General features: G+C 43.7%; 1 protein-coding gene across 15 annotated transcripts in view; it reads right to left on the reverse strand.

Moving 5' to 3' along the window:
• The window catches only part of Adgrf5 (adhesion G protein-coupled receptor F5), a 106,375-nt gene that overhangs the window by 43,672 nt on the left and 47,939 nt on the right, over positions 1 to 14,764 (reverse strand). For all 15 annotated transcript variants that reach the window (XM_087564716.1, XM_087564706.1, XM_087564709.1 and 12 more), the window contains 1 exon segment: positions 13,653 to 13,707. In XM_087564716.1, coding sequence (XP_087420842.1) covers positions 13,653 to 13,707 — 55 coding nt within the window.

Raw genomic sequence — 14,764 nt, forward strand, 5'->3', positions numbered from 1 at the left:
TGTGTTCTCTTTGTCTTCACCCCCTCCACTCTTTGTATTGTGTGTCTGGGTCGTTCTGGCCCACACTGCCCTGAGGGGACAGTAGAACATTCCAGGTGTCACTGGTGTTGAGTGATGTCCATCCTCAGGCCCAGGAGACACTAGCTAACCAGGATTTCCCCTCTCCTTTCCCACAAGTCGCTGCCAGTCTCAAAGCACTTATCTGAAAAAGACATATCTGGAAAGTTGGCCTCTCAGTGCCACAAACAGCGCTGGGTCTTAATCGCAGCTGTTTAAGCAAACAATACTGATTTTGCCTAGCAACGGAAGGGATCGGAGGGTTCTCAGAAGCAGGGCTTAAGTTGATGCATGAATGGATCTCCCACCTGCAAAAGGGCACCTGCCAACTTCACCCAGGAGAAGGGAGTTTGCTGGTGGCAGTGAGTCTTCATTGCTAATGATTTCACTCTCATTGCCCCTCCCTCGACCTCCGAGTGATGAGCATAGAAAGACACCCACTCTTCTGCTTGTTCCTTGACACTTCCCAGAAGGCCCACTGGGTATCACTGTCTGTACCATGGCTGTGACACTGCTCCGCTGATGCCATCTAAAGGTTCCATTCTCCTTTTGGGGTTAGGAAAGGTCGTTATACAAGAGAAAGCTGCTAGAATTCCAGGCTGTGGCTCACACAACAGGTATGGGTGGAGGAGAAGGTTAATATCACAGATGATGGAACAATGGATGGTGAAGTCCAGAGAAGATCGTTTGTTTGAGGTATCCACTGTAGTCCAAGAAGTCAGAACCAGCCCCCTGCATCAGTCTTTCCTTGGGGGGGGGATGGAACTAATATCCAATCTTCCTCTTTCCTTAAAGCTATGCTAGGGTTGTGAGAGGAGGGCTGGGAAGATGTCTGAGGAAAGAACTTTTGGTAGCCTGAGCTCAGAATCCTAGAAACCATGTTTTTAAAGGGAATGAAGTGAAAGACAGACAGACAGACAGACAGACAGACAGACAGACAGACAGACAGGCAGGCAGGCAGGCAGGCAGGCAGACAGACAGACAGGCAGGCAGACAGAGTAACTCAAAGGCCTATAATTCTAGAGCGCCCCCACCAGGAGATGGAAGGCAGAGACGGGAGAATCTTTCATCAGCTTTCCTGCCAGCTAGCCTGTCAAACACAGCAGTGCGTAAGAGATCCCATCTCAAGCAAGAGGGGAGAAGCAAAGGACTAATACCTGAGCCTGGCCTCCAATCTCTGCACTTTCGTCAATATGCATACACACGTACTCATACACATCGAGGAACACACACTCACACCCATGCACAGCCATACCTGCACTCACACACAGACGCACACACAAGAACACACACACACACACACACACACACACACACACACACACACACGTACACAGACCCACGTCGTAAAATAAGACCCCATGAGCAAGAAACAGAAACACCTTGAAGACCAGCATGTGGGGACTTAAGGCCAGAATGTTGAATGGGACACTTTCTTACTCGAGGGAGGGAGTCACTGAAACTCTGAATGGCACACATAGTAGATCTGTAAACTAGAGGTAAGGTATTTCTCTATAGTGTTGCTGTGAAGCAGTTCGGATCTTCTGTGAAAGCCCTTAGTCACATGTCTGGTATGTCCAGTAACAAAAGTAAGGCAGACGAGCGAGACAGCTGGTTGGTCAAGCGCTTGTGTTCCAAACATGAGGCTTTGAGTCCAGTCCTACAGCCTTCATGAAATACGTAAGTATGGTGGACACGTTTATATCCCAGCACTAGGCAGGTGGAGGCGGGTGGATCCTTAGACCTCACTGGCTAACCAGCCTGGCTGACTTGGAGTCCAGGCCAGAGAGGCCCCGTGTCAAGAAAAATGGAGGGAAGTAACTGAGGAACACCAAGGTTGTGCTCTGGCCTCTGTGTGTATATATGCACAACCACCCATAAACCACACACATGCACGCACACGCACGCGCACACACACACACACACACACACACACACACACACACACACACACACTGATGTGTATCAGGAGTCAAGAAAAATTAACCTTAATTTGATCGTATCTCACCTTTGAATGGTCAAATGAAAAGTCAGATTAAAAAAAAAAAAAACACTCTCCCAATGTTAAGTCTAAAACTGAACCTACATCAACCTCACACATGAGCCAGAGAGAACCCAGCCCTTCCTCTCAGTCCACCACCAATCTATTTCCTCACACTATACACCATAGTATCCCAAGGAATCCCCAGGCTCTCTGCTACAGGCTCAGAAAGGCATAGCATGTTTGGATGAAGATCACAAAGGGCCCATGCACCCAACCTCACAGGCAACCAGAGACCTGCTCTAGTAAGGACTTTGCTTCCAATGAGAGGTATGAGGACTCCAGCATGTCCAGGGGCTCCATGCATCCAGGATGCTCTCTCTCCCTGCTTCTGGTTCCCACCCAATCATTCAGAAGCCAAAGAGAAATTGGAAAGCATTTTCCAGTGTCAGGCCTCAAAGCACTCTTCCCAATTTAGGTCAGAAAGTCCAGGTCAAGAACTTTGCAGTTGGCATTTTCATTACTGCTAAACGATAAGAACGTTCACTTGAAGACCCTCTCCCCGCCATGACAATTCCCAGTGGAGCGTTCATTATAAACCTGACTGTGATTTAAAGCCCTTTCAGGAGTCTCAGCACCGGGTGTGCCCATGAGGACATCTCCAGAGAAGATCAATTGAAAGGGGGAGACCCACCGTAAGTATGAGGCACACACAGCACTGCGTTAGCTGGGTTCCGCTGTGAACAGATGACAAAGCAGGCTGAGCACCGACATCCATCGCTCGCTGCTTCCTGGCTAAAGACAAGATCTGAGGCGAGGCGAGCAGCTGCCTCAGTTTTGCCTCCATTCCTTGCCCACCATGATGGTACCTAGAACTACAAACCAAGAACCTCCCTTTCTCTTCCTAAAGATATCTTTTATTTATTTTTTCATAGTTTCATATATGTATACAATATATCTTGATCATATTTGCCTCCACCTCCCCCCCTCCTCCTCTTCCCAGAGAACTTTCAATACATTCTCCATGCCGCTCCATCTCTCTCTCTCTTTCTACCTCTCTCTATCTGAAAGCTGCCTAGTACAGTTAGTGCTGCTTGCTAGAATGCTGACTGATGTTGACTTGCTCTTGCATAGGTCTTGTTCCTTTCTTTCTTAACCTGCCTTTATCCACTTCTCCAAGTTGCATGAGTACCTGGATCTCTTTCCTTCTGTTTCTCAAATGACCTTGGGCAAGCGTACCCAAGTTTTGTCCCTGTCTTACTCATGTCCAGGGTCCATGTGGGGACTGCTCAGGCTCCTAGCTGGTTTCCCAGCCTGCTGGTTTCCTCATCTAATTAATTTAGCAAGAACCAAGTGGATCATTGTCACTTACGACAGTTTGCATCTGTCACTTCTTGGTACCTGACTTCCTGATATAATAGTGACAATTCTGGCTTTTTTTTTTTTTTACCCAGTCCTAGCTCCTCTTGCTCTCCCACATCCACACTTTGCTCTGTCAAGAAGCTCCACATGTTTTCTTGGTTCTGGTCTTGGATTCTATGCAGGCCCCTCCCCAACTGTATGTAAAGAGTTTTCTTTTTTTTTAAAGATTAATATATTATATATAAGTACACTGTAGCTGACTTCAGACACACCAAAGAGGGCACCAGATCTCATCACAGATGGTTGTGAGCCACCATGTGGTTGCTGAGAATTGAACTCAGGACCTCTGGAAGAGCAGTCAGTGCTCTTAACCACTGAGACAGCTCTCCAGTCAGCCAAGAGTTTTATTAAAATGCCAGCTAATGTGTCATGGTATATTCCTCTTGTCTTCATGCCATGATCTGGGACTGGTATCGATGAGTGCCCCTTCTGTGCCAAGGATTCATCAGGTTCCTTCACATGGATGATTTGTGTGTGTGTGTGTGTGTGTGTGTGTGTGTGTGTGTTCATGTGTGTGTGCTCATGCGTACATGTGGAGGCCATAGGTCAAGCTTGGGTAGTGTTCTTCAGGATTCTGTCCACTTTGTGTTTTGAGACATTCTCTCCCACTGAACTTGGGATTTGTCTGATTAAGCTAGGCTGGCAGCCCAGCAAACCTCGTGGATTCTCCTGTCTCTGCCTCCCCGGTGCTGGGCTTACAAGTGGGCCCCACCCTGCCTGGCTTTCTATAAGGATGCTAGGGGTCAAACTCAGGATCACATGCCTGCGTGGAAACACTTTTCCAACTGAGCTATCTCATTAGCTCCAGGCTATAAAGTTCTTCAACCATCTTAAAGCCCCTGAACTACAATAACGGTAATATATGTATAAAGTATATAATTGACACATTTGTGAGATATGTATGTATATGTACACATACACACATACATGTCTCAGGAAGATAGTCTGGACATCTGACTTGTCACATATGTAGAAATCTATAATGTCTTGAGAATAAATATAAACATTGATTTTCCCATTAACAGATGGATTAAGTGAGGCATAGATGTCATCTATATCTATATCTATATCATCTATCTATAGATAGACAAAATTCTCAAAGAATATTTCATCTAGAACACTCATGCCTCCTACTATCATGGCCTCAGAAAGGGAGACAGGCATATACGAGAAAAGTTGAGTTATTCTAAAGCTCTGGCAACCATCTGAACTCCTCACCCAGTGAATACGCCAGGTCAAACTCTGGCCTCTTTGGGGTACAGCTGCTAGCAAATTTCCATATCTTGCTTCCTTCGAGAGACTCACAGTCATATTGTAATTTACAATCCTGCTGCCCAGGGCCCAGCACGGGAACTCTCTGTGGCTATTTTGTCCTTTGGTGCTTTTGTAAAAGTACCAAGGCAAATCCATCTTCTGTGGAGGACAGGCAGGTTCTTTAACACTTCCCATTGACTCTAGGGCCCTTGAGAGCACAGGGCAGCACATATAATACATGGAAAACATGTCTTCGTGGAGATTTATTGTTGTCACGGTTGTTTTTTGTGAAAGCATGCTTGGAAAACTTTTGGAATGTTCAAATCCTTAGATGTGCGGCTATTTCCTGCCCCAGAACTACCCCTTGTGCTACCAAGGGGAGTGATAAACAATGAGGCTCAGAAGAGCAAGAGACATGGTTTTGTAGCTGCATGGATGACCAGCTGCTACCTAGGACTCGGGTGACTTGAGCCCTAGAAGAATCTGGTGGAAACCCAGAGCTGGGACTCATCCATGCATGGCTCTGTTTTGAACCATGAAAACCTCCCACAGTCCAACAGACAGGATTCTGGGTCAGGGGCTGTCACGGGGTAAAGGAGAGTTCACGGGGTTGGTGGGATGAGGGAAGCATCACACTTGTTTTTGAGCACAGAAGCTACAGGCTGGCTTCAGGGAAAGAGTGAGAAGGGACATTGGAGTCCATTGGCACAACAAGGTGGAAAAGAAAGTGGAGGAGAACAAGAGGGAAGACAGCAAGAAAGAAGAGACAGGCACGGGGAGGAAAGGGAAGGAGGGAAGGAAAAGCTGCTGGCTTGGGAAGAGTTTTGGTGATAAGAGAGGGCATCTGAGGAGAGCGGCAGATTATGGGCACGCGCAAAGCAACAATGGCGGCTGAGATTGCAAGGTGTTGCTTGGGTCATTTAGCATCATTTCATAACATTGAAAATGGGCTTCCTTATACTACTGGGTTATGGTTACTGGGAGATGGAATTGTGGCGAATAAAGCATTTTAAAAAGTTGCCCAATGGAGGCTGGAGAGATGGCTCATCGATTAAGAGCACTGACTGTTCTTTCAGGGCCCTGAGTTCAATTCCCAGCAACCATGTGGTGATAATGGCTCACAATCATCTGTAATGGGATCTGATGCCCTCTTCTGGTGTGTCTGAAGAAAGCTATAGTGTGCTCAAATCAATCAATCAATCGATTGATCAATCGATAAATTGTAAAACAAAACAAAACAAAACAGGATCAGAGCCTGGTTTGGAGGCCTGTAATCCTAGCCACTTGGAAGGCTGAAGCAGGCAGATCCCAAACTCAAGGACAACATGATCAACTTAGCAAGACTCAATCAATCAATCAATCAATCAATCAATCAATCAATCAAGGTTGGTATAGTTGTTTGGCCAAGAAAATGGCTCCCATAAGCTTGTAGGGAGTGAATCTATTAGGAGGTGTGGCCTTATTGAAGTAGGTGTGGTTTTGTTGGAGGAAGTGTGTTACTAGGGGCTGGGCTTTGAGGTTTCAGAAGCATAAGCCAGGCCCAGTCTCACTCTCTGCCTGCTGCCTGCTGCCTATAGATCTGGATCTAGAGCTTGCAGATATTCTCAAGCACTGTGACCACCTGAGTTCCACAATGCTTCCCACCATGCTGACAATGGGCTAAACTTCTGAACTGTAAGTCAGCCCCAATTAAATGCCTTCTTTTGTGTGTGTGTGTGTGTGTGTGTGTGTTTAAAAAAGTGATGAGTTCTCTTTTTTTTTTTTTTTATTAACTTGAGTATTTCTTATTTACATTCCGAGTGTTATTCCCTTTCCCGGCTTCCGGGCAAACATCCCCCTAATCCCTCCCCCTCCCCTTCTTTATGGGTGTTCCCCTCCCCATCCTCCCCCCATTGCCGCCCTCCCCCAACAATTACGTTCACAGGGGGTTCAGTCTTAGCAGGACCCAGGGCTTCCCCTTCCACTGGTGCTCTTACTAGGATATTCATTGCTACCTATGAGGTCAGAGTCCAGGGTCAGTCCATGTATAGTCTTTAGGTAGTGGCTTAGTCCCTGGAAGCTCTGGTTGCTTGGCATTGTTGTACATATGGGGTCTCGAGCCCCTTCAAGCTCTTCCAGTTCTTTCTCTGATTCCTTCAACGGGGGTCCTATTCTCAGTTCAGTGGTTTGCTGCTGGCATTCGCCTCTGTGTCTGCTGTATTCTGGCTGTGTCTCTCAGGAGTGATCTACATCCGGCTCCTGTCGGCCTGCACTTCTTTGCTTCATCCATCTTGTCTAATTGGGTGGCTGTATATGTATGGGCCACATGTGGGGCAGGCTCTGAATGGGTGTTCCTTCTGTATCTGTTTTAATCTTTGCCTCTCTATTCCCTGCAAAGGGTATTCTTGTTACCCTATTAAAGAAGGAGTGAAGCATTCACATTTCGATCATCCGTCTTGAGTTTCATTTGTTCTAGGCATCTAGGGTAATTCAAACATTTGGGCTAATAGCCACTTATCAATGAGTGCATACCATGTGTGTTTTTCTGTGATTGGGTTACCTCACTCAGGATGATATTTTCCAGTTCCAACCATTTGCCTACGAATTTCATAAAGTCATTGTTTTTGATAGCTGAGTAATATTCCATTGTGTAGATGTACCACATTTTCTGTATCCATTCCTCTGTTGAAGGGCATCTGGGTTCTTTCCAGCTTCTGGCTATTATAAATAAGGCTGCTATGAACATAGTGGAGCACGTGTCTTTTTTATATGTTGGGGCATCTTTTGGGTATATGCCCAAGAGAGGTATAGCTGGATCCTCAGGCAGTTCAATGTCCAATTTTCTGAGGAACCCCAGACTGATTTCCAGAATGGTTGTATCAGTCTGCAATCCCACCAACAATGGAGGAGTGTTCCTCTTTCTCCGCATCCTCGCCAGCATCTGCTGTCACCTGAGTTTTTGATCTTAGCCATTCTCACTGGTGTGCGGTGAAATCTCAGGGTTGTTTTGATTTGCATTTCCCTTATGACTAAAGATGTTGAACATTTCTTTAGGTGTTTCTCAGCCATTCGGCATTCCTCACCTGTGAATTCTTTGTTTAGCTCTGAACCCCATGTTTTAATAGGGTTATTTGTTTCCTTGCGGTCTAACTTCTTGAGTTCTTTGAATATTTTGGATATAAGGCCTCTATCTGTTGTAGGACTGGTAAAGATCTTTTCCCAATCTGTTGGTTGCCGTTTTGCCCGAACCACAGTGTCCTTTGCCTTACAGAAGCTTTGCAGTTTTATGAGATCCCATTTGTCGATTCTTGATCTTAGAGCATAAGCCATTGGTGTTTTGTTCAGGAAATTTTTTCCAGTGCCCATGTGTTCCAGATGCTTCCCTAGTTTTTCTTCTATTAGTTTGAGTGTATCTGGTTTGATGTGGAGGTCCTTGATCCACTTGGACTTAAGCTTTGTACAGGGTGATAAGCATGGATCGATCTGCATTCTTCTACATGTTGACCTCCAGTTGAACCAGCACCATTTGCTGAAAATGCTGTCTTTTTTCCATTGGATGGTTTTGGCTCCTTTGTCAAAAATCAAGTGCCCATAGGTTTGTGGGTTCATTCCTCGGTCTTCAATTCTGTTCCATTGGTCTGTCTGTCTGTCTCTGTACCAATACCATGCAGTTTTTATCACTATTGCTCTGTAATACTGCTTGAGTTCAGGGATAGTGATTCCCCCTGAAGTCCTTTTATTGTTGAGGATAGTTTTAGCTATCCTGGGTTTTTTGTTATTCCAGATGAATTTGCAAATTGTTCTAACTCTTTGAAGAATTGGATTGGTATTTTGATGGGGATTGCATTGAATCTGTAGATCGCTTTTGGTAAAATGGCCATTTTTACTATATTAATATTGCCAATCCATGAGCATGGGAGATCTTTCCATCTTCTGACGTCTTCAATTTCTTTCTTCAGAGTCTTGAAGTTCTTATTGTACAAATCTTTTACTTGCTTGGTTAAAGTCACACTGAGGTACTCTATATTATTTGGGTCTATTATGAAGGGTGTCGTTTCCCTAATTTCTTTCTCAGTTGTTTCTCTTTTGTGTAGAGGAAAGCTACTGATTTATTTGAGTTAATTTTATACCCAGCCACTTTGCTGAAGTTGTTTATCAGCTTTAGTAGTTCTCTGGTGGAACTTTTGGGATCACTTAAATATACTATCATATCATCTGCAAATAGTGATATTTTGAATTCTTCTTTTCCGATCTGTATCCCCTTGACCTCCTTTTGTTGTCTGATTGCTCTGGCTAGAACTTCAAGAACTATATTGAATAAGTAGGGAGAGAGTGGGCAGCCTTGTCTAGTCCCTTATTTTAGTGGGATTGCTTCAAGTTTCTCTCCATTTAGTTTAATGTTAGCAACTGGTTTGCTGTATATGGCTTTTACTATGTTTAGGTATGGGCCTTGAATTCCTATTCTTTCCAGGACTTTTATCATGAAGGGGTGTTGAATTTTGTCAAATGCTTTCTCAGCATCTAATGAAATGTGGTTTTGTTCTTTCAGTTTGTTTATATAATGGATCACGTTGATGGTTTTCCGTATATTAAACCATCCCTGCATGCCTGAGATGAAGCCTACTTGATCATGGTGGATGATTGTTTTGATGTGCTCTTGCATTCGGTTTGCCAGAATTTTATTGAATATTTTTGTGTCAATATTAATAAGGGAAATTGGTTTGAAGTTCTCTTTCTTTGTTGTGTCTTTTTGTGGTTTAGGTATAAGAGTAATTATGGCTACATAGAAGGAATTCGATAGTGCTCCATCTGTTTCAATTTTGTGGAATAGTTTGGATAATATTGGTATGAAGTCTTCTGTGAAGGTCTGATAGAATTCTGCACTAAACCCGTCTGGACCTGGGCTCTTTTTGGCTGGGAGACCTTTAATGACTGCTTCTATTTCCTTAGGTGTCATGGGGTTGTTTAACTGGTTTATCTGTTCCTGATTTAACTTCGGTACCGGGTATCTGTCTAGGAAATTGTCCATTTCCTGCAGATTTTCAAGTTTTGTTGAATATAGGCTTTTATAGTAAGATCTGATGATTTTTTTGAATTTCCTCTGAATCTGTACTTATGTCTCCCTTTTCATTTCGGATTTTGTTAATTTGGACACACTCTCTGTGTCCTCTCGTTAGTCTGGCTAAGGGTTTATTTATCTTGTTGATTTTCTCAAAGAACCAACTTTTGGTTCTGTTGATTCTTTCTATGGTCCTTTTTGTTTCTACTTGGTTGATTTCAGCTCTGAGTTTGATTATTTCCTGCCTTCTACTCCTCCTGGGTGTATTTGCTTCTTTTTGTTCTAGAGCTTTTAGGTGTGCTGTCAAGCTGCTGACATATGCTCTTTCCTGTTTCTTTCTGCAGGCATTCAGCGCTATGAGTTTTCCTCTTAGCACAGCTTTCATTGTGTCCCATAAGTTTGGGTATGTTGTACCTTCATTTTCATTAAATTCTAAAAAGTCTTTAATTTCTTTCTTTATTTCTTCCTTGACCAGGTTATCATTGAGTAGAGCATTGTTCAATTTCCACGTATATGTGGGCATTCTTCCCTTATTGTTATTGAAGACCAGTTTTAGGCCGTGGGGGTCCGATAGCACGCATGGGATTATTTCTATCTTTCTGTACCTGTTGAGGCCCGTCTTTTGACCAATTATATGGTCAATTTTGGAGAAAGTACCATGAGGAGCTGAGAAGAAGGTATATGCTTTTGCTTTAGGATAGAATGTTCTATAAATATCTGTTGAGTCCATTTGGCTCATGACTTCTCTTAGTCAGTCTATGTCTTTGTTTAATTTCTGTTTCCATGATCTGTCCATTGATGAGAGTGGGGTGTTGAAATCTCCTACTATTATTGTGTGAGGTGCAATGTGTGTTTTGAGCTTTAGTAAGGTTTCTTTTACGTATGTAGGTGCCCTTGTATTTGGGGCATAGATATTTAGGATTGAGAGTTCATCTTGGTGGATTTTTCCTTTGATGAATATGAAGTGTCCTTCCTTATCTTTTTTGATGACTTTTAGTTGAAAATTGATTTTATTTGATATTAGAATGGCTACTCCAGCTTGCTTCTTCCGACCATTTGCTTGGAAAGTTGTTTTCCAGCCTTTCACTCTGAGGTAGTGTCTGTCTTTGTCTCTGAGGTATGTTTCCTGTAGGCAGCAGAATGCAGGGTCCTTGTTGCGTATCCAGTTTGTTAATCTATGTCTTTTTATTGGGGAGTTCAGGCCATTGATGTTGAGAGATATTAAGGAATAGTGATTATTGCTTCCCGTTATATTCATATTTGGATGTGAGGTTATGATTGTGTGCTTTCATTCTCTTTGTTTTGTTGCCAAGACGATTAGTTTCTTGCTTCTTCTAGGGTATAGCTTGCCTCCTTATGTTGGGCTTTACCATTTATTATCCTTTGTAGTGCTGGATTTGTAGAAAGATATTGTGTAAATTTGGTTTTGTCATGGAATATCTTGGTTTCTCCATCTATGTTAATTGAGAGTTTTGCAGGATACAGTAACCTGGGCTGGCATTTGTGTTCTCTTAGGGTCTGTATGACATCAGTCCAGGATCTTCTGGCTTTCATAGTTTCTGGCGAAAAGTCTGGTGCGATTCTGATAGGTCTGCCTTTATATATTACTTGACCTTTTTCGCTTACTGCTTTTAATATTCTTTCTTTATTTTGTGCATTTGGTGTTTTGACTATTATGTGACGGGAGGTGTTTCTTTTCTGGTCCAATCTATTTGGAGTTCTGTAGGCTTCTTGTATGCCTATGGTTATCTCTTTTTTTAGGTAAGGGAAGTTTTCTTCTATGATTTTGTTGAAGATATTTACTGGTCCTTTGAGCTGGGAGTCTTCACTCTCTTCTATACCTATTATCCTTAGGTTTGATCTTCTCATTGAGTCCTGGATTACCTTTTGTTTTGGACCAGTAGCTTTTTCTGCTTTACATTATCTTTGACAGTTGAGTCAATGATTTCTATGGAATCTTCTGCTCCTGAGATTCGCACTTCCATCTCTTGTATTCTGTTGGTGAAGCTCGTATCTACAGCTCCTTGTCTCTTCTTTTGGTTTTCTATATCCAGGGTTGTTTCCATGTGTTCTTTCTTGATTGCTTCTATTTCCATTTTTAATTCCTTCAACTGTTTGATTGTGTTTTCCTGGAATTCTTTCAGGCATTTTTGCGATTCCTCTCTGTAGGCTTTTACTTGTTTATTAATGTTTTCCTGTGTTTCTCTAAGGGAGTTCTTTATGTCTTTCTTGAAGTCCTCCAGCATCATGATCAAATATGATTTTGAAACTAGATCTTGCTTTTCTGGTGTGTTTGGATATTCCGTGTTTGCTTTGGTGGGAGAATTGGGCTCCGATGATGCCATGTAGTCTTGGTTTCTGTTGCTTGGGTTCCTGCGCTTGCCTCTCGCCATCAGATTATCTCTGGTGTTACTTTGTTCTGCTATTTCTGACAGTGGCTAGACTGTCCTATAAGCCTGTGTGTCAGGAGTGCTGTAGACCTGTTTTCCTGTTTTCTTTCAGCCAGTTATGGGGACAGAGTGTTCTGCTTTCGGGAGTGTAGTTTTTCCTATCTACAGGTCTTCAGCTGTTCCTGTGGCCTGTGTCTTGAGTTCACCAGGCAGGTCACTTGCAGCAGAAAAGTTGGTCTTACCTGTGGTCCCGAGGCTCAAGTTTGCTCGTGGGGTGTTGCTTACGAGCTCTCCACGGCAGCAGCAACCAGGAAGATCTGCGCCGCCCTTTCTGGGAGCTTCCGTGCACCAGGGTTCCAGATGGCGTTTGGTGTTTTCCTCTGGCGTCAGAGATGTGTGCAAAGTGCAGTCTCTTCTGGTTTCCCAGGCGTGTCTGCCTCTCTGAAGGTTTAGTTCTCCCTCCCATGGGATTTGGGTGCAGAGAACTGTTTATCCGGTCGGTCCCTTCATGTTCTGGCGGTGTCTCAGTCGCAGTGGATCTGCTGCTCCTGGGCCCTCCTCTACGGGGACCCAGAGGCCGTATACAGTTTCCTCTTGGGCCAGGGATGTGAGCAGGGGTGGACAGTGTTGGTGGTCTCTTCCGCTCTGCAGCCTCAGGAGTGCCCACCTGACCAGGCGGTGAGGTCTCTCTCCCACGGGGTTTGGGAGCAGAGAGCTACTGCGGGTAGGGATCTGCCGGTTTGGGACTCCCCCTGCTAAATCCCGGAAGTGCCTAAATGCTTTCTTTTATAAGAGTTGCTGTGGTCATAGTATTTCTTCACAGCAATAGAACTTTGACAAAGGCAGAGAAACTACTCAGTTAGCAAAGTATCTGCTTTACTGTAAGTATTAATGAACCAAATTCAATGCCCAAAACACACATATTCAAACCTGGATGTGATAGGATCACACACTAGGAATCTAAGTGTTGAGGAGTAGAAAACAGGTAGATTTTTAGGAATCTCTTGCTAGACAGCCAGTCTAGGCTGCTTGGGGGTGGGTGAGAGCCGTTAAGAAACCTTATCTGGGTTGGGGATTTAGCTCAGTGGTAGAGCGCTTGCCTAGCAAGCGCAAGGCCCTGGGTTCAGTCCCCAGCTCTGAAAAAAAAAAAAAAAGAAACCTTATCTGCTCAATCAAGGTAGACAGCTTCTGCTGAATGTCACCTCTAACTTACACATATACATGCATGCACAAGCACATGCACACATGCACTAGATAGATAGATGATAGATAGATAGATAGATAGATAGATAGATAGATAGATAGATTAATGGATAGATACATAAACAGATAGATATAGATAGATAGATAGAGATTTAAAAAGGAAAAGAGAGTATTTTCCTGCAACATATATAAGGCTCAAGTTTAATATCCTCCATGAAAGATGGGGGGAGGATCAATTCTAGTTATAACACACACCATTTATAAAGTGGATTTATGAACTGTGAGTTTTAGTGAAAAGTTTGCATACCTGCTCTTTTTGGCCTCAGTAGCTCTTCCCCTGCTAGTTCATGTTCTTGGAGAATCTGAAAGAACAATTAGAAGTGTGTCAGTGGATACTGGGGAACCCTTCTTTCTTGGCTTTCTACTCATGGGAAGGTCAGCATCACACCAGAACACAGATGCAGATCTGAGGAAAACACCACAGGAGTGTGCTTGTATGAACCAGCCTCTAGATCCAGCAGTGGAAGACATCCCTTGACATCCCTGGTCTGTGAGCACTGTCTAGAAACAGACACCAATCTCCTATGCTCTCTACTTGAGACTTGAACCCTAAACAGGGCCAGTGGTCTGTAACATGAATCAATCTCTCTACCTTTTCCCAGCATTCAGTTTGGACAGCCTCAGGGTTTTTTTTTTTTTTTTTTATACTGTGGTTCAGACTGCTTAGCCATTATCTACTTAGACATAATAGTTTTTCCTCTGGGTCTTTTCTTCTAGATTCTAGATGGCTCCTGCAGTCAGACCATCTACATGTATACCTGGGCCTTTTCTAGCTCTGCGACTGTACAGAAGTTACTGATATTTGTTAAGCCTTACTTTCTTTTCTGAAAAGTGGGAATAAGGGCAATGTCGACATCATAGGATTATTACAAGACTTGTGTAGACTACAAAATGGCATATGGTAAGCTCTAAGTAAATTTTAATATAATTTACAGTGATTAAAAACAAAGGCTTGGACACAGGTATGATGGCTATTCATATATTCATATTGACACACTTGGGAAGAAGGAATCTCAGTTCAGATTGGCCTGTGGTCCTGTCTCAATGGCTGATTGATGTAGGAGAGTCAAGACCCCTGTGGGCAGGACCACTGCAGGCAGTCAGCCTGTGCTACGTAAGAAAGGTAGCTGAGTGGCCATGTCAAAGGGAACGCACCAGAAAGCAGTGCTTCAGTCTCTAAATCCCTGCCTTGGCTTCCCACAGTGGACCATAAACCGTAAGATGAAGTAAATCCTTCCCTCCACAAGTGGCTTTGGGAAACAAACTAGAACAATGGATAAAAAACAAGCATGAGTGGGTTGGGGATTTAGCTCAGCGGTAGAGCGCTTGCCTAGCGAGCTCAAGGCCCTGGGTTCGGTC

The sequence above is a fragment of the Rattus norvegicus genome, chromosome 9 (assembly GCF_021556685.1).
Source record: "Rattus norvegicus strain SHRSP/BbbUtx chromosome 9, alternate assembly SHRSP_T2T, whole genome shotgun sequence".
In the NCBI taxonomy this organism is placed as follows: Eukaryota; Metazoa; Chordata; class Mammalia; order Rodentia; family Muridae; genus Rattus; species Rattus norvegicus.